We start from the raw sequence: 25,681 nt of genomic DNA, 5'->3' as shown, positions 1-25,681 counted from the left end.
AGCCAATTATATTTCTCATATTACAAGAATTCTTCAAGAGATGAAAGAGGAGCTGTTCTACCCAAGTTGAGAAGCCCAGACCCTTGTTTGCTCAGTTTTCCTCAGCCTCAAACCACAGCTGCCCAAGACACCACACTGCTACTTTCTTACAATCATGCCTATTGTTTTTAAAATCACTCCTCAATTCTATTTGGCACATACCTGATCATTCTTCCCAAAATACAGATAGACTATATTTTCCAAAAACAGTGCTTCCCATCTTTGTAATAACTTGGATTTATAAGAACTTTATAATTTACAAAGAGCTTTCATTTTCATTCAATACCTCATTAAAACCTCTCAATAATCTATGGAAGTAGACATGACAGATTACTTGCTCCATTTTACAACTCAATTAATCTAGATTCCAGGATAAGTGACACAGTCCAAGCCACATAAGGTACTATATCTTCAAGTCAGGACTAGAACTAGGATACATGTTCTAAACTAGTAACTCCAACCCCCGGCTTCCTCATCTTTAGTCAGCAATTCAAGGCTTTTCACAATATGGTCCTCCCTAATCTACCTTTCCAACGCCATCTCCCTTAATCTCTAAGAATTGTGCTTCAACTAATCTATAATGGAGACTAATCAGTGTACAGACAAACCCTTGTGCTGTTTCAAACATACCTTCATGATCACAATCATCACCAAGACTATACCACGTAGTAGTTAAAAGCATGAACTCTGGAGCCAGGCCACCAAAGTTTGCTACTATCATCTCCTCCACTTAACTGTAACTGTGTGGCCTGGGGAAAGTTAGTAACTTTTCTTTGCCTCCATTTCTTAATATGGTAAGTATGGAAAAGACGTGTTAACACCCACCTCATGGAACTGTTACAAGCATTAAATTAACAGTAATTGTAAGACTCACAGCAGGGCATGGCACATGGCCGCTTGCTTTTATCATCATCACTACTGAACAACCGCGTAAAAAGCGCTGCTCTAAGTACTGAGGATAAAAGAGGAAGAGTTCCTATCTTCAGAGTTTCAACTCTACTTGAAGAAACAAAACATATTCTTTAAAAGAAAAAATTTATAAAGGCCAAAATGGTAGAAAATTCTAAAAGGTAAATGCTAAATAAATAAAAAAATAATGTGCCATAAAAATTCTGAGAAAGGGGTAAATTCTGAGGTTTGGAGTTGAAGGGGAAAAAAAAAATCTAATAATAATAAAAAGATGGTATGAGCTTTCTGAACATAAAACCCATAGTATTTTTCCCTTCCTCTCTCTTTTTTTTTTTTTAATAACTCTTGCCTTTAACCTTTTTATACTTCTATTAGAAATTAGGCTAAACAAATGGTTTTTCTACCAATAAAAAACCTTGTACGCCTCACAAATTCAGCCACTCCTGCATATTCTAGAACATTCATCTAAAACAAAATCTGAAAAACTCAAGCAGCTATAAGAAAACTTCATGTTTAAATATCATCTCAACCATAAAAAGCGAATTTAGGTTTAATTTTACAGGTATTCAATAATCATTTTACAAGTAGTATACTTGGTATTAAATTATATTACTGTGACCTAAAAGGTGAAAAAGTAGGATTAAATTAAAACATAAAGCATGAATTCAGGAAGCTAGAAAGAAAATTCTGAAAAAGAAACAAAAAACAAACAGAAACCCCCCAAAAACTGATAAATTTTTAAAAGGACATACTTAACCCAGACCATTCATCATCGATATAGGGCTGATTACGGCTAACATCCCACTGATAATCAGAAGTGGTAGCCTGAGAAACTGGCTCAGCGGTAGACCCTTAAATGAAAACGAATGCAATAAAATTAAAAATGGAATTTTCTAACGATGTTTCATAACAATAGTTCTATACTTTGCATACGGACTTAATTTTTTTTTTTTTATTTCTCCTAAAAGAAAAAACTCAGACATTATAAGAGTTAAGATAAAGGAAAAGTAAAATTAAGGGTCATTTTAGATTAAGCATAATCACTTGATCTAATTCACTAATCAGAAATATATTTTTCCCTAGTACCAATCTATTAGTGTTTTCATAATATATTCTTCAAACTAGTTATTTATACATTTCAAAAGGTCAAAAAAATTTTCTCTCTCTTCTCAGTTGAAAATAACCAAGCACAAAAGAAATCCTGGGTGTTTCAGGGTAGCCTATGTCCTTAGAACCCTGAAGGAGAGACCTAGAAAATGTCTGAGTTTGCTAGAGCTTTCTGCCTAAAGAAAAGTTAGAGAAGAAAGAGACAGATGATTATTCTAGAGAGTTGAGGGAATGAGAAGCCAAAGAGATAAGAGAGTTATGCTGCTGGTTTAGACCAAGTTGAATTCAGGGGCATCTAATGGGAAGAGAATATACAGTTGACCCTTGAACAATATGGGCTTGAATGACGTGGGTCCACTTATTCATGAATTTTTTTTTCAGTAAAATTCTGTAAATATTTTCTTTCTTATGATTTTAATAATTTTCTTTCCTCTAGCTTACTTTATTGTAAGACTACAGTATATAATATATATATAACATACAAAATATGTGTTAACAAAGTATTTATGTTTTCAGTAAGGCTTCCAGTCAACAGTAGGCTATTAGTGGGCAAGTTTTGGGGGAGTCAAGTCACATGCGAATTTTCAACTGGGGGGATAGTGTCAGTGTCCTTAACTCCCAAATTGTTCAAGGGTCAACTGTATTCTAAGTTTTTTCTGTTTTTACTTTTTTTGGGGGGGGAGGGTGGAGAAGAGGTAGGGGGTGGGGGTCATATAATCCCTTAGGAATCTGATAAAAGCTGTGGTAGACTACTGTCTAGAACTTACACAAAAACTTGCAAACAGTTTTAGGGACATATAAATTCATGGGTGCCAGGTGCCAGGTCAAAATCCTTGCTCTTTAACCATAAATTCATTTCAGACTACAAACACTCTCCATCAAGGATATATACACCCCAGGCCTTTGAATAAGAATTTCCATACGCATCAGAATCCTTAGGTGACTCTGATACTCACTTTGGATTCAGAGCCACTGATAAAAAGAACTGGTTAAGAAAAATACCTGTTAGTATAAAAGACACAATTACTTCCTCTGATCAAAGTCCTTACTAACAAATTTTCACACTGTTATAGCTAACTTTACTAGCATGTTATTAATATATTCAAACTAGTTATACACATTTTTATGTAAATTTTAACAGAGTAACACTATAAAATTCATATATAATTAGCACATGAACCACTTAGAGACACTATAGTAGGTTAACACTGTTGCTATTTCTTTAGCAGCCCATGCTACTTTCTCTGACTATATAAAAAGGATAGCATCTCTGTTGTACAAAGTCACCAAATGAAGGAAGCAATTAACTTGTACCTCTGGAAGTGAAATGTATTCGATGAGACCAAGGATTGGCAAACTATTACCCATAGTCCAAATCCAGCCACCCCTTCTTTTGTACACCCTATGAGCTAGCATCACATTTTTAGGTGGTTGAAGAAAAAAAAAAAGTATTTCAGAACCAGATACACTTCTCCGTTTATCATTTCTGGCTGCTTTCCTGTTACAATGGCACAATTCAGTAGTTGCAACAGAGATAGTAGGGCTCACAAAGCCTCTGGGCCCTTTACAGAAAATGTTTGCTGACCCCTGTTCTAGAATAGTGACTCTGGACACTGTGGGACTACAGAATTAGTACAGGGGATACATGAATTCCAACACCAACCAAGCATTACAAACTAAACATCTCCCATGTTTAAGTAATATTTGTTAAGGACATACAGCTCTCATATGATTAATAAAAGGCATATCCACTTAAGTTATGCTGAATTTATAGAAGTTTATTAGTGATAACATACTTTCTAATCAACATATTCTCAGAGTACAGTTTTTATTTGAGGATCCGTATAATCTGAAAGGCTTCACTATAAACTTATGATGAATAAGGGCAAATAGAAACAAAATGCCAAACTGCAAGTAGAAGTATGGCAGGAGTACACTAGTAACAGCAGAGCATCCTGACCCTGAAAGAAAGGCCTTCCATCTGTACTTGCCTGTGTGCCAAAGCACTTCCAGCTATGTTAGGCCACAGAACCTTCTTATGTTCACTACAGTGGAAAGGAACTCAGTCATTTGTAGATTAAGAATTTAGGTCTTTCTTGCCCTTTTGTTAAACCTCTGTCACTTATATTATATATCTATTATTATATTGATAGCAGTACTTGACACTGATTATTTTTTCAAATAGCAAGAGCTAGAATGAATTTAAACAGAAATTTTTTGTTAACTAAATGAAAGACTGTTTTCACATACCAGAAACAGCAGAGTTAAGTGTGAGAGATGCAAAAGAAGCAGAATTCTGTTCAGAGGTATTCATTCCCCTATCCACACTAGACCAAGCAGCTGTTAAAATAAAGAACGTCACTTGGAACCTTCAATTTGCAATGAAACTTGAAAGATATGTACAGATTTAAAACTATGATAACAATATTAAATAACCTCCAAAATTAGAACCACTTAATATAGCAATAGCCACTATTTACTGATTGTCTACTATGTACTGGGCTTTTTACATTGACCCCCTTTTAATCTAGGGCAACCCTGCCAGCAAAGTTTCAGAGTAGTTAAGTAACTTGCTGATAGCAAGAAAACAGCTGAACCAAGACTGGAGCTTAGGCCAATTTTCAAAGCCTATTATGCTCTTTCTACCATTGCAAGCTACCTTATTACCTACCACAATTAAGCTACCACTTTGGGACACGCACTGAACTTGGTACTTGACATTCATTTAGCAAATCCTCACAAGTACTTAAATATGAGGTTCATACAGGAGGTTAAATAACTAGCCTTATTTCCATAAAAGTCAGTACGTGGAAGAACAGGGATTCATACCAAATTGATCACTTTGAAGTAGTACATGCTCATTCCAATACACCATGCTATCTTCTCAACATTTCCAAGAGATTTCTTACTTACATATGAATATTTTAAGGAGCATGTACACCTATGATGCCAGTCACACCTGACTCTTCTCAGTGACTCACAGCAAACCCAGTTTTATAGTTCTCTTTCAGTTTCAACACAGGTCCTGATCCACCTAGGCAGGAACTCTAATCTGCTGCTTAATTTTATCTGTAGCAATGTTAAGCATGTACCATCTAGTTTATGTCCTAATTACGAAAAGGCTATAAAGCTTTTGTAAGTAAGTTGCAAATAGGTCACAGTTCTTAACATTACTTGGTAAAACGACCATTTCTTTATTAAATGTAAAAGGATGCTCTACAGCATAGAAGTTTATGCTTTTTCCACTGCTGAAACAAGGCTGGGCATTTAGGGATTATCTCTTCTTCCAAATTTTGATATTTTTAAACAATTTTTGGACATTGCAGGGGGAGAAGGGGAGAACAAGCTTAAGAACAGTATTAGTAAATGATCTAAAGTTTGCTTCTTGGAGACATTAGTCAACATGAGTCTTTCTAAGCTTAAAAGTGATGGGAAAAGCAAATAACATAGGAAGAAAGTTTTTTCTTCTTGAACTAAAAGGAATATGCTAACAAAAATTACCTGACAAGCACAACAGAAAAAATTATATCTCTGATGCATAGGAATTACATCTTAATAAAAAACACACTAAGAAGCCATTAGACAAATGGGCAAAGAACATGAATAGACAATTCATAGAAGAAATAGGCATGATAAGGTAAGTTGTGAAAAACACTCAACCTCATTACTAATTTTTAAAAAAGTTAACCAAAACAATTTATATACTTTTTGCTTATCAATTAGAAAAGATTTTTAAAACTAAGAATACCCACCCTTAGTCAGCATATGACAAATGGCACTCATACTGGTGCTGATAAATTAGAACTCCTTAGAAAATGCATTGACACGTCATGTAGCATTGTAAACATTCATGTTCCTTTTAATGTAATATCAATCCCAAGAATCTATCCTAAAGAAATGATCCCAAAACAACTATATTCAATGCAGTATGATTTATAATGGCTGAAAAAATAGAAAAGTCATTTCTCCAACAACTTGGAAGTAGTTAGTAATTTTTGCTATGCTTATACATTATAGGGCCATTAAATAGAAAACACTTACAAAATGGAAAATGTTTGTTATAATGTTAAGTGGGAGGTGGAACATAAAAATGCCTCTCTGATTTGGATTTTGTAAAAGGAAAACTGTATACAGGTAAAAAAAAAAGGCCATAAAGAGATTAAAATGACAGTGGCTGGCACTGGGTGGTTTGGTAACACTGGGCTTTTCCTTCTCTTGCTGCAGTTTTCCATACTCAACATGGATTTCTCTTCTATAATACACACACACACACACCCACCCACCCCCCCACCCCCACCCCCGAAATTAAATTGCTTTTAACTCGATGGCTCTCAACAGAAAAAAGTTCTGAAACTACTGATCTTTGTCTTTTAAGCCCAGGGGAAAAATTAGTTAAAAATAGGCATTTTACAAACAGTAAAACGGTATATAAATGGATACTATAAAGTGCATTTCCATTTACTATTTTTACTTAAACTCAATAAACTACTGAAATTAATCAAAAAGATTGCTCACTCATCACACTTATCACATCATTAAAATACAATTATACCAGTTAGTCACAAGGGTGACCACGTGTGATCACATATGTGAAAGCACCAGGTCAAGACGAACGATAATGTTGTTCTTCACTCAGTTTCCACTCTGCTCCACATGAAGCACCTGCGATGAGTTGGTTATTACTATTATTTCTGTACGGCATTACTCATTTTTTTACTCATGGATCTTTTTTCATTCCTGGAAAAATCACAATGTACCAGGTAAACAATTTTAAATGAATTTAAAATTTTCTAACATTTCTTACCGATGCCAGAAAATATTGAACGGTCACTCCAGCTCCTTCCCCAGTCTTTTCCGTTCGTATTAGCATCCCCCGTGTCTTGACCCCAGGCGGATGGCTCCGCTTTCCTCTTGCCAGCAGCAGTGGGTGAGACAGAGTTCCACTTCTCCTCACCGGCACTCATCGGTGAGGAGAGTTTTACAGGCTTTTCATTCCAGCCTCCTCCATTTACAGTGAGGTTTTCATTCAATCCTGAAGAAACTTAGAGAGAGAAAATAAAGATTAAAAACGAGTACATGACTCCTTATTAAAACTGGATATTTTCAAATTTCTAGGATTGCTCAGTTTATATTTATCACTCATTATTTCCCCATACTGTCCTCTAAATAGCCTGGGCTCGAAAGATAAAAATAAAGAATTTAAACAGTGACATGACCATCATGAACTTTTAATTTAAAAACTAAGGGTGGGTTTGAACTTAATATATATTCACTAATGTTTTCAACAGCAGAATGAGCTGTTCAGAGGAAGTGCCACAGAACCACCTGGACAACAAGACAGTGTGGTGTACTCGGAGTGCTTACCCACCAAAATACAAAAGCCTTGCCTTAGTTACAGGTCAGTTACTTAAATACTTCCCTATAATATGTATAAGGCAGTAATTCTAAAACCTGGCTCACCTTAAAATCATCTGAAAATTTTCTTTCTTTTTTTCTTCACGCACAGAAGAGGTTTATTGGCAATAGTGCTTATTAGAAATGAAAGTAACCTCATATTATACCCAGCCTGCTCCTAGACTTTTTTGTTATATGAAAATTTTCTTTAAAGTAGACACTTGAGCCTCAGCCCAGATGAATTAAAATCAGTCACTAGGGGTGGAACCCAGACATTAGTATTTATGTGCACATATATTTGTATGCAGTTGTATGTGCATATGTATCTGTATGTATATATAAAGGCACATAGGTGTGTGTGTGCGAACACAAGTCCATGTCCCTTTTTATATACATGTATGCTGCTTTTCTAAGCATCCTAGATGACTGTAATGTGCAATCAGGATTCAGAACCACAAGAATGAGAAAGCTGACAATGTTAAGAACAAGCCTACAAGGAGAAGGTGCCTTTTCATTCCTGAATTTAAGTTGTACTACAACACTTTAGTTTTTAGGTAAGGTGTACCACTCTATTTAATTCAATCTTTATCATAAACGAGTAAATAAAATATATTTTTTATTTGTGAAGCACTGTAACTTTAGCCTATATGCCACTTATTGTAAAATATTTGATAGTGTTAAGGAAGCAGTTTAAAAGGTTATAGGTATTAAGGCTTTTTTCTTAACAAGCAGTAGAAAAGTCTTTTACCCTCTATATGCCTTTATTAAACCCAAGTCCCCCCCTAGGTCCCCCAAACATCCTTTTCTCCATTGGCTTAAATGAGGCAAGCAAGAATCAAAACTGCATGTAAACTATTACAAAAAGAATGATTTTACATATGGAGAAGGGGAAACAACTAGAACATACCAAAGACTGTTAAAAATGGGAGTGATTTTACTTTTTATCTATTTTCCAAAATCTCGAGACTGTGATTATGTTACTTTAGTAATTAAAAATCATTAAGCTGCCCAGCCAGCGTGGCTTAGCGGTTGAGCATTGACCTACAATCCAGGAGACCTCTGTTCGATTCCCGGTCAGGGCATAAACCCGGGTTGCGGGCTCGATCCCCAGCAGGGGGCGTGCAGGAGGCAGCCGATCAATGACTCATCATTGATGTTTCTATCTCTCTCTCCCTCTCCCTTCCTCTCTCTGAAATCAATAAAGATATATTTTTTAAAAAAATCATTAAGCCCCCCCCTTCTGTGTCATTCATCCAAGGAAAGAGACATGTACGTAAGTTCCTACTTTGATGAGCCTTCATATTAAGTTACATGTAATTTCTCTCACCCTGAAGTGTAGAATCTCCTTTTCCAGACTTAAAGTTGCTAACTTGAACATTTAGATGAGATTCACCTGGTTGAAATAGAAATAAAATTTATTTAATACTAAATAGACCACTATGCATATTAAATTAGGAGTAACATACAAATTAATTTTCTAACTATTTATAATAAATTGCTCTTTCAAACATTAAATTCTTTCACCGGAAAAGAGCCATTTTTACTCACAACGTATTTCACATTTCCTTAAGGAATTGAGTTCTTTAGTTTCCATATTCTGAGTCAACTAAAATTGTCAACAAAGGACCTGGAAACTGCCCAAGCAAATAGAGCCTGCTGTTCTATAATGGTTAATCAAGATCCTTTTGAGTGGGAGCTGGAGAACTGGGCTCTGTAACTGGATTCCACTTTGTCACCTCATTCTGCCACCACAATACCAACTTCCATTTCAAAAAACCTGGTGGCAAACCCATCAACTAGATAACTTTGTTAGTATTTGGGACCAGGACTTAGGAAATGTGGCAAGAGGTGAAAACACATGTTTTAACAAAAATACTATTTCTCTGAAACTAAAAAGCATAATGATCACAATGTATTAAAAACCCAGCATGACACAGGACTGTCCTAGCCAGGAAGGCATGCATGAGACAACCAAAAAAGGGTGACCAACACAAACACTAAACTGTGGCTAACATGTAACAGTGAAAGTGGGTAAGTAGACATCACTTCTGTACCAAAGCAAAACTCCAAGTCATCAAGCAAAAAAAAGTAAAAGGTAACAAGCCTACGAAAGCAGTCTGGAGACAAGTGTGGGGTGGGGAGGCAACTGATAAAAAGGTGAAGAAGGGAAGTCAGTGCCTTGAAGCAAGCTGAACATGTGTCCCTCTGCAGACTGACATCTCCGGGGTAAAATGATGGCAACGTAAAGGGCTACCAAGAAGCATCAGAACTGCAAATGTGAACACTGGAGATACTTGGAAAGAACATTAGGTCAATAACCTCAGAAGTTCCAGTCTAGCTTCATCAAACACCCATGGTATTCTCAAACATCAGGTGGTAAGAAATCCAGACAGAACCCGCACTACCAGAACGTGCTTGTTTCATCTTGGAGTGAACGCACTCACATGCAGAATGATGACAAATAACTGCACTGAATGTACTGTCCACTATAAGAAATGGAGATGCAAGAGAGCTGGGGCAAAACGATACACAGGAGAAAAAAGAAGTAACATCATTTTCTCATGTGACTCAAGGCCATTTTAACAGGCCATTCATCAGGCAGTATGCAACAAGTAACCACTGCTGGTATCGGGCAAACCAACACGTGTCCGCAACGCTCTCACAGAGGGGTGTATCGGCACAGTGATGTAATGAGTACAAAATAACCAGATTTTGATGTAATGATATCTTGTACATCAGATTAAAAGGAGCTGGGTTTGATATATCACTCTTATGTTCCACTAATATACCTTTATTCTTCTTGGAACCAACAGGAAATGATGCAGTTGTAAGTTGCTCGGTGGTAACTGTGATGGTACTTTCTATCCCAGGGATAGTTGAATCCAGTGAACCCGAATCAGTCTGCACCTTATCACGTTTACGTTGTTGTCGTTTCTCTCTGTGACTAATTTTAGTTTCCCAGGCTCCTGACATAGCCCCAGAAAAAAAAAGTTAGTAAGGGGAAAACAAAATGTTGTCTTTTTTGGGGGGGAGAGGATGGAGCCATGCACACAAAATAGCATGTTAAATTTAGATATTAAACTAAAAACCAAGAGTGCTGATTATGTTTATTTATCCTAAGATTTATTCTAATCTCATTATATTGTTTTAGGCTGCTAACTGACATTATTCTCATAATTTTTATCAAATCTATCACCTATGGTTTAAGAAAAATGACACAGAAGTCATCTTGTTTATCTTTCTTTTGCTTAATTATACAGACAGGAGAGTGTGATACATAATTACTAATAAGTGGGTTTATTAGGTGATAACAATAAATGGCTTACTCAAAAATTTTGTACACAGCCTTCTAGGGATAGCATATTTAAGAACAATGAGGAAAAGTCCAAACCATATTTCTAGAACACAAAGACAAAACATATGGCTTTTCAATTGCTCAAGATACTGAGCTAAACCTTAAGTTTCAAGGCAGTTCCTTTTAGGAAACTGTTAGATATTTAAATAATTTAGATTAAAAGGGTGTTTCCTAACAATGTCACAGATCTGTACATTAAGATCTACAGTTATTAAAAAGAAGAGCTAGATACAAGATTAAGCTAAACAAATGCAGCTTTGATATAATGCACCTTGGTAAAAAAGATTAAATTCTTTTCTATAGTCCTTTCACTTGTTCAAGTACCTTCATCAACTTCCTTTCCATCATGGCGTGAACTGCTTTGTGCTGCTTTAGCATCTGACTTTGATTTCTTCTTATTTTTCTTTGACTGAAAGTAAAATAAAATGTTACTTAATATTTCATGTTTTTGAAAAGGTAGGAGTCAGTAAAGTACATAATAAATGTATGACACTGACAACCAAAAAAATTAATGTTTGGTTAAAAAAACTTAACATACTAAAATGTCAGTAATACAAGGTTACCATTTATTGAGTGGTTACTACATGCTAAGTTCTTTACACTTATTTTATTTATTCCTTAAAAAACTCAATGGAGAAGGTATTATTCCTATTTTAAAGATGAAAAAATGAAGACTTAGAGATGTTAAATGTTAAATAGGCTGTTCTGGGTCACACTAAGTTAGTAAATGGCAGAGTTAAATTTGGAAACAGGTTTATCTGGCTCTGAAGTCTGTGCCCTTAGACATCATGCTATCCTAACGTAAATCACAAATAAAGTACTAATTTGGTGTTTTTACAGCACTAAAGTAAAACCCTATTGCTAGTGTTCAGAAGAAAAATGATACACTGATTACTGGTGTTGGGTTTCATAAAGCAGACTGCTGAAACACCTATATATAATAAATTAATGAGTTGACTGTACAAGGTAGGTAATATTTTGTCAGTTTCAAAGCAATGTGAAAATACCTAGAATTCATATATACAGGATGGGGTAAAAGTAGGTTTCAGTTGTTCATATGGAAATAATTAATAAAGAATAATACAAAAATAAACTGTTTTGTATACTCACAATGGTAAGCCTACCTGTGTCCCACCTATAGTAAATGTTTAGTAATTCATTTAAGAAAACATACACAAGATATGGACATTTTCCAACAGCCTGCCAACTCCCTTCTGCTAATATTTTCTCCTTCTAGAAGCTTGCTAATAAACTTCTAAGGCCATGATTTCTATATTCAGATAAGTGTTTCCAGGAGAGAATTAATATTCATAAAACAGTGATTTTATTTATACTTTGTATTCACTCATTTAACTATTTATTGAGATTAGCTACGCACCTATTGTTGTATACTACCTTCAAGTTAAGTTTACAACTAAAAAGAGATTGTATCTTCATAAGTCCTTTTTATGGGTAAGCCATAAATGACAGCTAACTGCTTTTCCTATTAATAAACTACTTGCAAATATTCTCAAGTGACATGTAAAAGAAATTTTATCCTTTGCGACAGCATGGATGGACCTGGAGATTATTATGCAAAGTGAAATAAGCATAGGAAGAGAAAGACAAGTCCCATATGACTTCACTCATATGTGGAATATAATGAACAAACTGAACTACCAAGCGTAATAGAGACAGACTTATAGGTAGTGAGCAGGCAGACAGCTCTGGCGAGGGAGTGAGTGTTGGAAGGGGGGAGGGATTGAGCAAAAAAGAAAAAAAAGTAAAAACTCATGGACATGGACAACAGTGTGGTGATTGTGGGTGGAGGGGTGGGAGGAGGAGGAAGAGGGCATAGAGGCAGTAAATGGTGATGGAAAAAATAAATTTAATTTAATTTTTTAAAAAATAGGCAGAGAGCCAGAATGGCCAGCAGATCAGATCATGGTTCACCGGTTCTTGATTTTAAAACTACAGTTTCTGGACTGCATTATGGAAGGTACAACACAAACGTATGTAAGCTCTCTGAACGCAGGTATTCTCTATTTTGCTAAGAGCTGCTATCACTTAGGCGTGTTTAAAATCTACGCTGCCTCAGATAATTTTGTCTTTGGTCTTCTAAATACCGATCTCTCCTAGAGCAGTGGTTCTCAAATTTCTTGGTCATAGGATAGATACTCTTTTATGCTCTTAAAACATATTGAGGATGTCAAAGAACCTTTGTTTATGTGGGTTATATCTACTGGACAACCTTATGGAGACCAAATTTTATACATTTTTGCTTCTGTTGTTTCTGTTACTATTTTTACACTTTTATCTCAAAACCTTCCAATCATTGATGCACGAATAATTTGTTAATCATAAGTGTTGCACCGGTTTTACATCCTGATACACCCAATCTTATCTAAATTTTTATCTATCTCCACTCCACCCTGAGCAGTCAAACTTGTCTAGGGCTCTCCCTTGAGTGTGTCTGAACATGTTCTTTTGTTTCAGCTAAATAATGTCTGATTGTTTTCATTTGTTTCTCTCTCCTGTCAAAACTGGTCTTCCTCCTACTTATTGCAATACTATCCCCATCCTTAAGAGTCCAATTAAGTCAATCTTCAGGATACTCAGACCGGATAATCTAACTCCTCTGAATACCTGACACTCAATGCCTTGTTATCTGATCCCTCCCTGTGTGCTTGCCTTTCCTTAACTAGACTGTAATCTCTCTGAGGGTAAGTGTATCTTACATTTCTCTATTCCCTTCAGCATCTAGTAACACAATGCATTCAGCCTGGATCATGGTCCTATGTGATGTGTACTCTACCAGAGACTAGTTATCAATGAAGCATCGACCTTCATAACCAAATAAAGACCTTTATAGACCTGAGATCTATAACTCTTGTCATATGTAGTTTTCAGATGTTTTACCTATGAGGCTGACTTGACTGACAGGGCAAGGTATTCACTATCACAGCCTACAGTGCAATTACTAACTGGGCAAACTGTACTCCTCAAAGTGCCCAATATTTGGCTCTAAGAGAAAAACAAATATACAATGTGTATTAAGGTGAGTGAGTAGATCTAAGATGTTTGTTTACAAAAAAAAAAAAAGAAGTCTAGATATCTCACTTATTTTAAACATACAAAAACAATACAGTGCAATAGCATAAAAAACTACCTGAAATGAGTCTCACTTAGACTGAACCAAATTAAAAAGCATAAATTCAAGACGCAAGATGGCAAACAGAAACACTAGCCATGAGCTGTAGCATTTATTATTATGCAAAAAGTGAAATCAAATAGGCAACAAACCCAAAGTAGCAGCTTTGCACTGAAAGAGCAACAGCAATCGTGAGAAGGTACTGTCAAATGATTAAAAAGTGCCTGGGCTTTTGTATTAGAATGAACCAGGTTCAAATCCTAGTTCAGACACTGTATGAAACTAGTGAAATCACAAAATCCTTCTACACTTCAGAGCCCATATCTGCAAAACTGGCTATTCCTATCTGCCTGGCAGGTTGTGAAAGGATCAGAAATAGAGCAGTAAAAAGCACACACTTTTTAGTCAGATGGGTTTGGGTTAGAAGGGACTGTACTTTTAATAGCTTAAGTAACTTAAGCCTCAGGTGCCTTACTGGTAGATAGTATAACACCGCCTCCTCAGCGCTCTTGTGAAGATAAAGTAATGTGTATAACTATCCTATAAAGTCTTAAAAGTACACCCAGTAAGTGCTCAATAAGTTGTCCCTACCAGATACATGTAAATATATTCACAGGAAGACACAAACCTCACCTTACATAATGCCTGCTATATATCGACTGATATAATTATTTTCTATCACAAGAAATTTCAGAATAATTATAAACCTCAAACTGTATTTTTACATCCTGATACACCCAATCTGATATATGATTAATCAATCAAGAGATCAACGGTAGTTCATTAATTATTCCAACTACAAATTTTTCAGAATAATTCAGGAAGTGGAAGCAGGGGTAAGTACAGATACTCACTAGTGGAGACAAAGCCCAGAAACAAGAAACACTAAATGGGAGAAGTAGAAGTCTATCGGAAGCATATAAACCTTTCACAGTATAAAGTCACAACCCCTAAATTGTATGCTTATTTGTTGATAGTCATTTACTATTTATTTTTCTCCCAAAGACAAAGTCAGACATAAATTTAGTTCTTTCCCACAACAATCCTTCATATTAAGCCACCCTACCTGCAACTATCTGAGCCGTAGGCCAATTTTACTGGGTTACAGGGGGAGAATTATTTCACCAGTTCTTCAGATGTGTTGAACTGCAAGCAATAAGAAACTGTAGCAACCATTTCATTCATTATTCTAGAGCTGGAGCTGCTGCACCCTGGTTCCTTGAAAACAGTTACCTATCTGTGATTGTTTTTTTTTTTTTGGTTTGTTTTTCCTGAAAAAGAGTTATGTATGCACGGGGTTTAAAAAAAGGAGAGGGGGAGTACAGAAAGGAATTAAATGGAACCTCTCTCTTCCACAACAGAAGGAAACACTGTTAACAGATTCTTGTATATTTTGTTTATTTACAAACTAAATTAAGTCAAATAAAATGGGTCAGTTCTAATACTGGCAAGTGGAAAATAAATAAAAGCCCAGGATTTGTTAGATTGTCTTATCTGAAAACTTATGAGTGCACATCCAAACACTGTAATATTGACCTGAGTATAGAGCATTTTCCTTTGTTAAAAAAGTCAAACCATGTCACAACAGAAATCTAACACAATACCATAGGACAATTTTTCTAAGCTTTTTAGTACCAGAAATGCACTATTAACAAAGGTAATACAATTTTGTTTTCAAATAAGAGGTACATTACATATCTGGAACCTTTACCACCCATCCATCCATCTATCCACTATGATAAATTTAGATCTTTGGTTTTCCTTGAATGGGGTTGGGGGTGTATGTACAATTATGTGAAACAGAAAAGCATCGTTTTTACATGTCACTCTCTATTAAGAGCCTTGCCTCTAATTTTATATGCTCCCAAACTTACCTTTTCATTTTTCTTATCTGTCTCTAACGGCTGCTTTGCTGTTACACTTCGAGGAGTTCGGACAACCTCCTCCTCAGCCACTTCAACAGTCCGTCCATTTGGCTGCACAGGCAACAAAAAAGTCTTTTGTTATCAAATCGCTTGGCAGATCAAACCAAAGATTTGTACTCAGGAAAAAGAACAGACTACAACCAAATTCTTCCCCCAACTCAAATTAAAAAGGTTTTTGCCCGGCCAGAGTGATTCAGTTGGCTGAGTGTCGTCCTGCGCACTGAAAGGTTGCCGGCTGGTTTCCAGTCAGGGCACATACTTGGGTTTCGGGTTCAATCCCCGGTTGGAGCACATACGGAAGGCAACTGATCAATGTTTCTCTCTCACACTGATGTTTCTCCCCCACCTCCTTTCTGTCCCTCTCTCTCTCTGAGCATGTCCTTGGGTGTGGATTAAAAAAAAAGAAGGTTTTTGTACAGCCATGTTATCTAATACCTGATGGGCCATTTACTAACCCAATGCTGTTTTTTATAATAATAAACTTATAAACAAAATTCTGTACCACAAATCTATTTTCTGCCTTCACCCAGATATCAGTCCCTTGACCAAAAAATAATGGAATAAAAGCAGGAAAAAGAGCTAAACTGAATTTGCACTCTGACCACTCATCACCTGTGTAGTCTCAGAATATTTCACTCATCTTTTTTCTACATCTTATTTCTACATCTATAAAATGATAGGTCTGTTCTATTCAAAAACCACCCAACTTTTCCAGTAAGGGGTCAGATAGAGCCAGAGATGATACAAATGAATATGACTATGTCCCCAAAAAATACAGGTGGAGGGCCAGGTCTGGTCCATGGACCATAGTTTTTTGGCTTCTGTATTAGGTAATCCCCAATGTCCCCTGTAATTCTACAATCTAATGGCACTACTGCTCTGGGAGTAAGAAGCTTTACAAATCCACCGCCATAGCTTAAAAAGGCTACCTCGGCTTTCCTAACATTCCTGAAATAAATTCATAGCACTCAGAGGTAGGTGTTCATGACTAGAATTATGTGAATCCCAGTTTTGGCTTCTAATTATAACCACTAGTGTTGCTTTGTTTTTTAAATAAGTATTTCTGAGCCCCTCACTATTCAGAGTCAGGAATTTGAAGAACAGGCCCCAGGTAACTGTATTCTAACCCCTTCTTTCTGGACACTACTACTTTTTTTCATTTACCCATTCTCCTCATATTCAATACAACAAGTTACTAAATCAATATACTAGTTTCAACTGCTTTATTTCTAGGTCTTGCAGAATAGACTTCCATCAGATTACTCATTATAGTAGAGCTATACTCAAGAAAACAATGTGAAAGTTTCAAGTTTCTACAATGTGACATTATCGGCATTTGTACAAATTAGCAGGAATACGCAGTTGGAAAAGAGACCATTAATACTCTAAAGCCGAATTTATAGGCTTCCCAAAGACTTATGGCAGAAAAATCAAAACAAAAACTCTCTTTTAGCTGATTAAATTTCTAATTAATCCAAATTTAATCTGCTGGGTCTTAAGCAACATTTTTAAAAGCCCTTTTATTTTAGAGTCTTATTTTGAAGTAAAGCTGGCTCTTCAATTGTTTACAAGGTAATTTGAATTGTTAAAACTCCATTAAAAAATTTTTTTTTGTATTCCCCCTTTCAATCTTGGCTGCAAATCAGACAGAAAGCGTGAGCGAGGTCCCTTTATTCTTGCATCTGCACTGAAACCTAAGCAGCAGACAGTAACTGCTCCAGGTCCGTCAAATTGATGCATTTTAAACAACTTGTTCAAGTCAGACAGCTAATGCCAAAACCAGGCCTGCTCACTCTTTCTTCTGGTTTTCTTCCTTCTGCGCTGTGTTGCCATTTTAATGCTGCCTCATCTAATCTCTGCGTGTGTGGGGGAGGGGTGCGTCTTGAGGGGAGGGGCATAGCACAAAGGTAAGAAACTCCAAAAATGAGTTTGGACTTAAGAGCCATATCCACATCAGGAATAGAAAACTTTAATTCTACTTTCCAATATTACCTTAACTTGTCAATTTTCATGCTATTTCTTAGTTCATGCTACTCTCTCTAGCCAAAATTACTACTTCTGATTTCCTGCGGACAGCCGCGCCTTTCTATGTAAGCTTTGCCAACTGAATGACCTTGCATCTCCAACTGAAGTTTCCCATCTCTTTAACTGGCAGCTCACAAAGCTTACATCTGCAAAAACTTCACTCAACTAATCCCTTCAGGAAACTCTTCATCATAGTCACTTACAGAGCGCCTCCATTTTACTCCCCTAAATGACTGCATTGTCACATTTATTAACTAACTGCTAAAAGATGAGAAATTAGGTGGTTAAAAACTATCTTAACCTACTAAAATATTCAATGCAATCAATTCCTTTGAGAAAAACTACAAACACAGTCCTTACAGCCTCCCAAGTAAAAAATGGAACAATCTTTCCTTTTAAATAAATATAGTCTGAAGTCCTCAATCAGTGACCAGCAGTGGGAACACTGTTTCTTCTTCACAGGCTCTGAAATGATCCCCAAGCCAAAGGCACTCCAACCTGTGCCAATTTTACCTCCTTCTTTGCAACATCAATTCATGTAAAGGCTATAACTGTAGCTGTTCTCTCTGGTTTATGCAGATTTCCCAATTTTTCATTAGCTCTTGGGCTTTATATAGCTCTCATAATTACTGGGATTCCGTAAGTCATCAACAACTGCCCACAAAAGCCTGATACCATATTTAGCCTCCTATTCCAAGAGTAAAGGCAACAGAATTCTGGGGTAGCAGGAAAAAAGGACACACCATGGTGGCTGAGCCTCTCCTACATATCCATCAGCAACACTAATCTGTCCTCTAATTCTGCCACTAACTGGTTAAGAAGGTCTTGTTCTGAAAAATTAACAACCACATTTAAATTAGCATATCCCTAAATGAAAGCATATTATGTAGACCTGCTCACATGAAAAGCAACTAATTGCAAAGCAACACTTCAAATCCAATGTGATTGCCAATCTGGGTTTTATTTGCTCTGATCATGGAGCCTTAATATATACCGTGTTTGGACAGATTAACAATTACACGGGCCTCTCACTGTACCTAGTTTTAAATTTTCTGGAAAACTTCAAGGTGCTCCCCTCCAGGACCAACCGAAGTTAATTTCATATATAGCATACAATCTACATTTTAAATTAGACCACCCAAGAATGTCCTTCAAATTTGGTGAACATCAACCAGTAACAGAAAAATATCATTTCTTATGGAAAAACTTGCTGTAGGCAATGCCATGTCTGTCTTATTATTATTCCTTCCCCCAACTCCCACCTCGGATCCTTTTAAAAATTACCTTCACAAAAGAAAAGTGTGCATGTGTGCCTGTGAGAGGGGGGGGGGGGGAGGGAGGGATAAACCAGCATGACACCTGGCCGGTGGGGGCCACATGCAGGGGAGTAGGGTCTTATTCTATTAACTCTTGATTTCAAGGAGCTATAATTCATGTGAATCAGTCTTCAATTTATTAACTTCATAAATGTTTTTAGTGCATAAATACCAGGTACTGGGCTAGGGACCTCAGGAACAAGGGCGTATGAAAGAAATTTGCCCTCCAGGAGTTTCAAAGTTCAGAATAAGAAGATATTCTTAACAGACTTCTACTCCATTTGATTTTTTTAATCAAATAGTTGTTCTTTTAAGACTTAAAACTAAGGGAGCTAGTGACTTAAAGGTAAAAGACAAAAACCCTGTAGGTGGTAAGTGATATAATTTACCTTTTAGTAATACCTGGGATAATATGACAAAACCACTACTTAAGAATAAAATACATAATTCTACTGGAAATATTGTAAAACAAATTTATTAGCTCAATAACAGATTATCCAATTAAACTATGAGATGCCATTTTAACTACTGTTCAGCATTTAGTTGAACAAATAATTAGCGAAGGCCCTTACATGCCAGGCACTGTCTGCCATTATACATCAAGACTTACAATCTAGTGGAGGGAAAAGACCCCAAAAAACTGAATGGATAAGGAAATAATTTACAAACTGTGAATAACTATAATAAAGGAAACATACAAGAGGTTGAGACAGAAAATAGGATTTCAAACATGGAGATCAGGAAGGATTTCCTGGGAAGGTGAGCTCTAGAGGCTGATTCAAACAGTGGGACGAGCTTGTTCCCCGTGTTGGCAAGAGCTCTCGGGAAGGCACTGGGTTGTGAAAGTGTTTGAAGAACAAAAAAGATTACTAGAGTTGGAGGTCACAAATGAGAGGAACTAGCTCAAAATCAGCTTAGAAAGAAAAGCAGATGCTGGCCATAAATGAAAGAGGTCTAGGTTAAAAATGCAAAAGCGACTGCAATGTTGGCTTTAGACAAGGTCAGATGATTTGTTTTTAAAGACTCCTTACTAGGGTGTTGAGAAAGGACTGGAGGCAGGCAACAGAAGCTACTTGCTGTAGAAGTGAGCTACAGTGACAGTAAAATAAGTAGACTGCATATATATTTTGGGGGTAAAATCAATAGTACTTGCTGATTATGAGGTGAGGAAGGCAGGAGGATGTGGGGAAAGGGAAGAAAAAGGGTGATTCTGAGTTTGGGCAGGTGAAAGAGAACGGACGGTAGGGTCATTTGCCATTTACAAAAATGGGGAAGACCGCGAGAGGGCAGGAAATTATGAATCGTTTTGGAGATGTTAAAATTTGAGACAAATATCAGATTTCCAACTGGAGACACCAAGTACACACCTAGACATGGGGTTCAAGGATGAGAGGAATGGTCCAGTTATTAACACAGCGCTGACCCCCGTTATTTGAGGCTTCCATTCTGGCAAATCGCCGGCTCACTAAAATGTATTTAACCCTCACATCAAGGCTTTGAGGTACTTTCCTGATCATCTGTGGGCAGGCAGAGCTTCAAAATAAACTCAGTCACCCTACAGGCACATTCCCAGGCAATGCTCTGCTCTGCCTTCTTGTTTTAGGTCTCATGAAAAATATAAAACAGCCTAGCAGGGCATGGCTCAGCGGTTGAGCTTCAACCCAGGATCCAGGCGATCAGGGTTCGATTCCTGGTCAGGGCATATGCCCAGGTTGCAGGCTGGATCCCCAGTTGGGGGCGTGCAGGAGGCAGCCGATCAATGACTCTCTCATCATTGATGTTTCTATCTCTCTCTCCCTCTCCTTCCCTCTCTCTGAAATCAATAAAGATATATTTAAGAATAAAAATATAAAATAAACATATGAAAAAGACTACCTTTAACTGGGGAGCTAGGGAAGGCGTTATAGTAGAGGTAGCACTGTAGTTGGGCCTTACTGAAGGACAGGTAGAAATTGGTAGAGATATAAAAAGGACCTTTTAATAGAAGTAATATAAAGAGATACAGAAGTCTAGCTAACAGTAATGCCTGAGGGGTAATGGTAAGAGATAAACCTAAGATGAGGCAGAAGAACATGAAGAGGCTTGAGTGCCATGTCACAGGCTAGATTTTATTCAGAAGGTGACGGGGAAACTACTGAAAAGATATGAACATGAAAGTCACGTGATTACAGTTGGGGCTTTAAAAAATTTCACTGACATGAGTGGGTAGAATGACTGGCAACAGGGACTGGAAGCAGGAAAACCAGTTAGGATCTGTCAGGATAATCCAAGCAGAAGGTAACAAAGACCAAATGTAGGGCAGAAGCAGTGAAACTGGAACAGAAGTAATGACTACAAAAGACTGCACACTATTAGAGCAATCTACTAGCTGTAGATAGATGGACCCTACAGAATTTTAGCCAGATGAGGCAAAAAGATAGTTCATAAGGCTGTTTACCAGGCATGAAGAATAGGAATAAGCTGTAGAACTATGTGGGTGGGACACCCTACCATACATATTATGCATTCAATAATTATTGATTGAGTGCCAAGCACTGTGAAAGGTTATACAGTAGCAAACAAGACAAAAACACTACTTTTATTCACTTAGTTTACAGATATTGATGACAACTGCCCTGTGACAAATCTTTCTAAGAATTCCTACACTAATAATCACTTGTTTATTAAAATGAATTTTCTTTGAAGTTGACCCTGGTTATGTGCTTCCAAGTTGAAATTCAAAGCAATAATTGTTAAAGTCCGGTTATCTGAGATCTCACATTCATCTAAATCATTGCTCAAGTTAAGTCAAATGTTTGCTGAGTGCCTGTTTAACACACTGAACTAGGAAAACGCATGGAAGGTAACAATGATTTCCAAAAATACCAAGAACCAAGCCCAGTAAAAAGTGCCACCTCCTTCACTTTTAATAGGGGAACAAACTGCAATTCATGCCCTAAAAGACTATGGTAAAAATTAAACTAATATAAGAATTAAAAACAAAGACTTATGACTCTAAAAATAAGAACAAGCTACTCGAAACAAATTTTGAAAATTTGTGTTGCAAAATTTGGAATGCTTTAAGAGAAACTAATGGGGAAGAAAATAAAACTAGTTTACATCACTGAACCCACTTGAATAGTGTATCCTGAAGTGCATGGCAGAATGACACAGTAATGAAGAGGCGGATAAGACTAAACTTCACTGAACTTGGAAATCTCTTCTACTATAGTTCTTATGGGCCTAGTCCAGAGAATGATTTTCAAACTAACAGGCAAGGATTTACCAAGGGACCTTGTTAAAAATGCAGATTCCCTGGACCCAGTTCAGAGATTTTGAATTTATAATATCTGTAGAGGGGCTCAGGAATCTACAAATTTTAACAAGCATTCAAAGCAACTCTACGGCAAGTAAGTAGTCAGGGGTGAACACTTTGAGGAGTCCTGCAGTGCTTTAACTCAACTAAGATCTTCAATTTATAAACAAGATAAGCTAAACAGAGCAAGGTTAAATGCCTTACTCAAGTTTAGAGTTCCCCATCTCTGCCAGGCTGACAGAGCTGGGCCTTTGCAGTTTCTCCAGCCTCTCCCACTATCCGGCTCCTACCCACTCTCAAAGTCAAATTCTGTGATTATGTCTTTCACTGCCACCTGGGCCCACAGTGGGGTTGCAGTGTCAATTTTTTTGAGTATATCTTTTTCCACAACTGAAGTAAAAAGCTACATGGGGAGAAACTGAGCTTTAACTTTTGTATTCCCTTCACAATGAAATGCAAATAGGTTATTCCTTTTTACAGGAATCTGCAAACAGTATCCTGCTTTTCTCCAAAGTGTATGAGTACTAAAAAAAAAAAAAAATTTAAATGGCAATGTATACTTCTTAGCCCTATAAAGCAGAGTTTTTCTAACTACGGTCATGCCTCATACTCACATGTGAAACCAATTTAGTGGGTCAGAAATATCATTAAAGAAAAACAAACAGAATAGTTAGTTATGTGTGTGGGAGGGTACTGTACTGTAAATATATTTCTTATTGTAGATTGCAGTCAAAAAAGTTTGAAAGCCACGATTTTGTAAATGTTGACAAACTCCAAAACACAGCTTTACCATCAATAAGCAAAGATATTTTCTCACCCAATTAACATTCAAATATTCGTTTTTCTTCCCATTCTCCACTGCCCAAAGCTAACAGAAGATCTGTTCATTCATTCCGCCCTTCCTTTATTTAAATGAAAAGAAGGAATCAGTCTGAGGTTGAGTTTTCACAGTACAAGTTTCACCGGAGCTTGTGCTCTCCAGATGAGTCATCTGAGCGCGATGATGCACTTCGGATGGGCTCCGGGAGCACCTGTCTCTCCACTCACGTCTCGTCCATCTGAAATTTTAGACGCCCCAAACAGGGCTTTGAAATTTCCACGACCTGCTTCATCCACACAGGGATGAGGCTTATTAATACACGTGGCATTTTCAAGATCATCTTTCCCCATCTTGGGGCTAGGTTATCTAGTTCCACCATAACATTACTTTCTGGTAATCCTTGATGCTCTCCACAAATTTAAATATAGTTACATATGCCCCAAAGAAGTACTATTTTCTCTTCTATTAACGAAAGGTAGTATTCACATCCACAGAATCGTACCCTTTTCTAGGGTATGTACCTGGCCTCTTACTCAGCAGGCAAGACCTTAATACTTACCCAGGCCTGAGAATGCACCGTGGCCTGTCCAGTCCCTAATGCCGCCTTATTCTTTGTCCTGTTACCAACAATACTCTCACCACTTCAGTCTGAATTCAAATCCCACTTCCTCTAATAACTTATTTATGAACCTGTCTCCTCCTACACTAGTCTCCATGATCGCCTCTAAAGCCTCGCGACCGGAATGAATTTCGCCTAGGAGCGCCTTGGTTACATTTTACTTGATTGCACTGAAAGGGTGAGGAGCTTAATTTAGGGGGTACGAAAATAGGTCGGGAGCCGATTCTAGTTCTGCACACCCTTCATGCTCCACTGCTCAACTGTAAAGTATTTTTAAAAATAAATAAAACTATAAGGGATGTCGCAGAGGAACCAGGGGGAAATGGTTGTGCAATCAGGATGCAGAACTAGAGCCCGAAGCCGCGCGGAGCGGGCGCGGGGCTCCCTCCGGCTCCTCCACGTGGTCCGGCGAGCGGAGCCCAGCGCCTGTCAGCCCGCGCGCCCGCCCGCCCGCCGCCTCCCCGGGCCGCGCACCCCGAAGTGCACCCGACAGCCGGGCCCCCTGGCCTGCCCGCTCCGGCCTCCGCGGGCCGCATTCGCGCGAGGAGTGGGAACCATTTCCCTTTAACAGCCCCACCAAAATGGAAGCGCGCCCAGACCTGGGCACTTTCAATCCTCCGAAGCCCCGGAGTGTTTGGTTTTTTATTGGGGGGGGGTCACCCTATCTCCTTCGGTGTGACTTGACCTGGACACTCGTCCCCGTCCCCCTGTCACTTCCCGACACGGCGCCGGGTCCCGCCGCGCGCCCCGCAGGCCTCGGGAGGGCCGGCCCGCCGCCCGGGCGCTCAGGGCTCCCGAGGCGGCCCGACCCCGCGCGTCCAACTGCCTCCCTCGAAGCCGTCTAACCACCGGCCCGCTCTCCCCGCGTCTCCGCCGCGCCCCGGGGAACGAGTCCGCGACGGCCGCCCCCGGGAGACCGGCCCCGGCCCCGGCCCCGGCGAGCCCCCTCTCCGTTCCGCCCCCGGCCCTGCGCCCCGCTCCGCCGCCGCGCCTCCGCACTTACTCGGGGCTTCTCGGGCAGTTTCTTGCGGTTCTTCCTCTTCTGCTCGTCGCCCCGGAGGCCCTTGAGCGCGGCCGGGTCGTCGGGGGCCGCGGCCGCCTCCTCCCGCCGGCGGGGCGCGCTCCTGCGCTTCCTGCGGGCGCCGGCGCACGCCGCGGCCCAGCCGAAGCCCAGCAGGCAGAGCAGCAGCAGCCCGAGCGCGCCCGTGCCCACCGCGATCACCCAGCCCGGGTAGCGCTTCGGCTCCAGCCCCAGGTCGAGGCCCAGCTCGGTGCGCAGGAAGCCCAGGCCGACCGACAGCATTTCCCGCAGCCGGGCCGAGCCCTCCTCGGCCTGCCGGGCCAGCTCGTCCTGCCAGCTCCGCGCGGCCATCTTCCCTCCCGTCAGCGGGGCTCGCGGGGGGACAGCCGGGCGCCCGGGCGCCGGGGACGGTCGAGGGGAGCGAGGCGGGGCCGGGCCGACGGCCTCAGGCCGAGCGCATCGCGGCAGCTGACGCCGCCGGGAGGAGCGGGGCGCCCACTTCCCCTCGTCAGCGGCCGCGCTCGGCCTCCGCGGGAGGAGGGGCGCGGGGCGTGTCTCCAGCGGCGGCCGCTAAGCGGCGTCCCGGCGCCGGAGCCCGGCCGGCTGACCTCCCTCGGCGGAACAATGGCGGCCTCGGCCGCGATCCACGCCGCGCGCGGGGACGGCGGGCGCGGGTCACGTGGGGGCGGGGGCGGGGCGGAGTGTGACGTAGGCGCGCGGAGCGGG

General features: G+C 39.2%; 1 protein-coding gene and 1 non-coding gene across 3 annotated transcripts in view; both read right to left on the bottom strand.

Annotated features, from left to right (window-relative positions):
* MTDH (metadherin) overlaps positions 1-25,321 on the bottom strand; it is a 42,133-nt gene extending 16,812 nt beyond the window's left edge. Inside the window, exons 1-8 of one of the 2 annotated variants that reach the window (XM_087825293.1) lie at positions 24,938-25,321; positions 15,809-15,910; positions 11,129-11,213; positions 10,239-10,415; positions 8,777-8,842; positions 6,860-7,096; positions 4,306-4,395; positions 1,701-1,799 (exon numbers count right to left, since the gene is read on the bottom strand). In XM_087825293.1, coding sequence (XP_087681419.1) covers positions 1,701-1,799; positions 4,306-4,395; positions 6,860-7,096; positions 8,777-8,842; positions 10,239-10,415; positions 11,129-11,213; positions 15,809-15,910; positions 24,938-25,306 — 1,225 coding nt within the window. In that variant the 5' untranslated portion in view covers positions 25,307-25,321. The remainder of the gene's footprint in view (positions 1-1,700; positions 1,800-4,305; positions 4,396-6,859; positions 7,097-8,776; positions 8,843-10,238; positions 10,416-11,128; positions 11,214-15,808; positions 15,911-24,937) is intronic. The other variant, XM_087825294.1, reaches the window with a different exon arrangement.
* LOC148091328 (small nucleolar RNA SNORA31) lies at positions 17,469-17,599 on the bottom strand. The gene has a single exon (XR_015715821.1). It is a non-coding gene; the product is annotated as a small nucleolar RNA SNORA31 (small nucleolar RNA).
* Positions 25,322-25,681: the final 360 nt, after the last annotated feature.

The sequence above is a fragment of the Miniopterus natalensis genome, chromosome 16 (assembly GCF_054644295.1).
Source record: "Miniopterus natalensis isolate mMinNat1 chromosome 16, mMinNat1.hap1, whole genome shotgun sequence".
NCBI classification, from domain to species: Eukaryota; Metazoa; Chordata; class Mammalia; order Chiroptera; family Miniopteridae; genus Miniopterus; species Miniopterus natalensis.
Note: the sequence above shows the minus strand (reverse complement) of the source record. Positions and strands in the feature narration are given on the sequence as shown.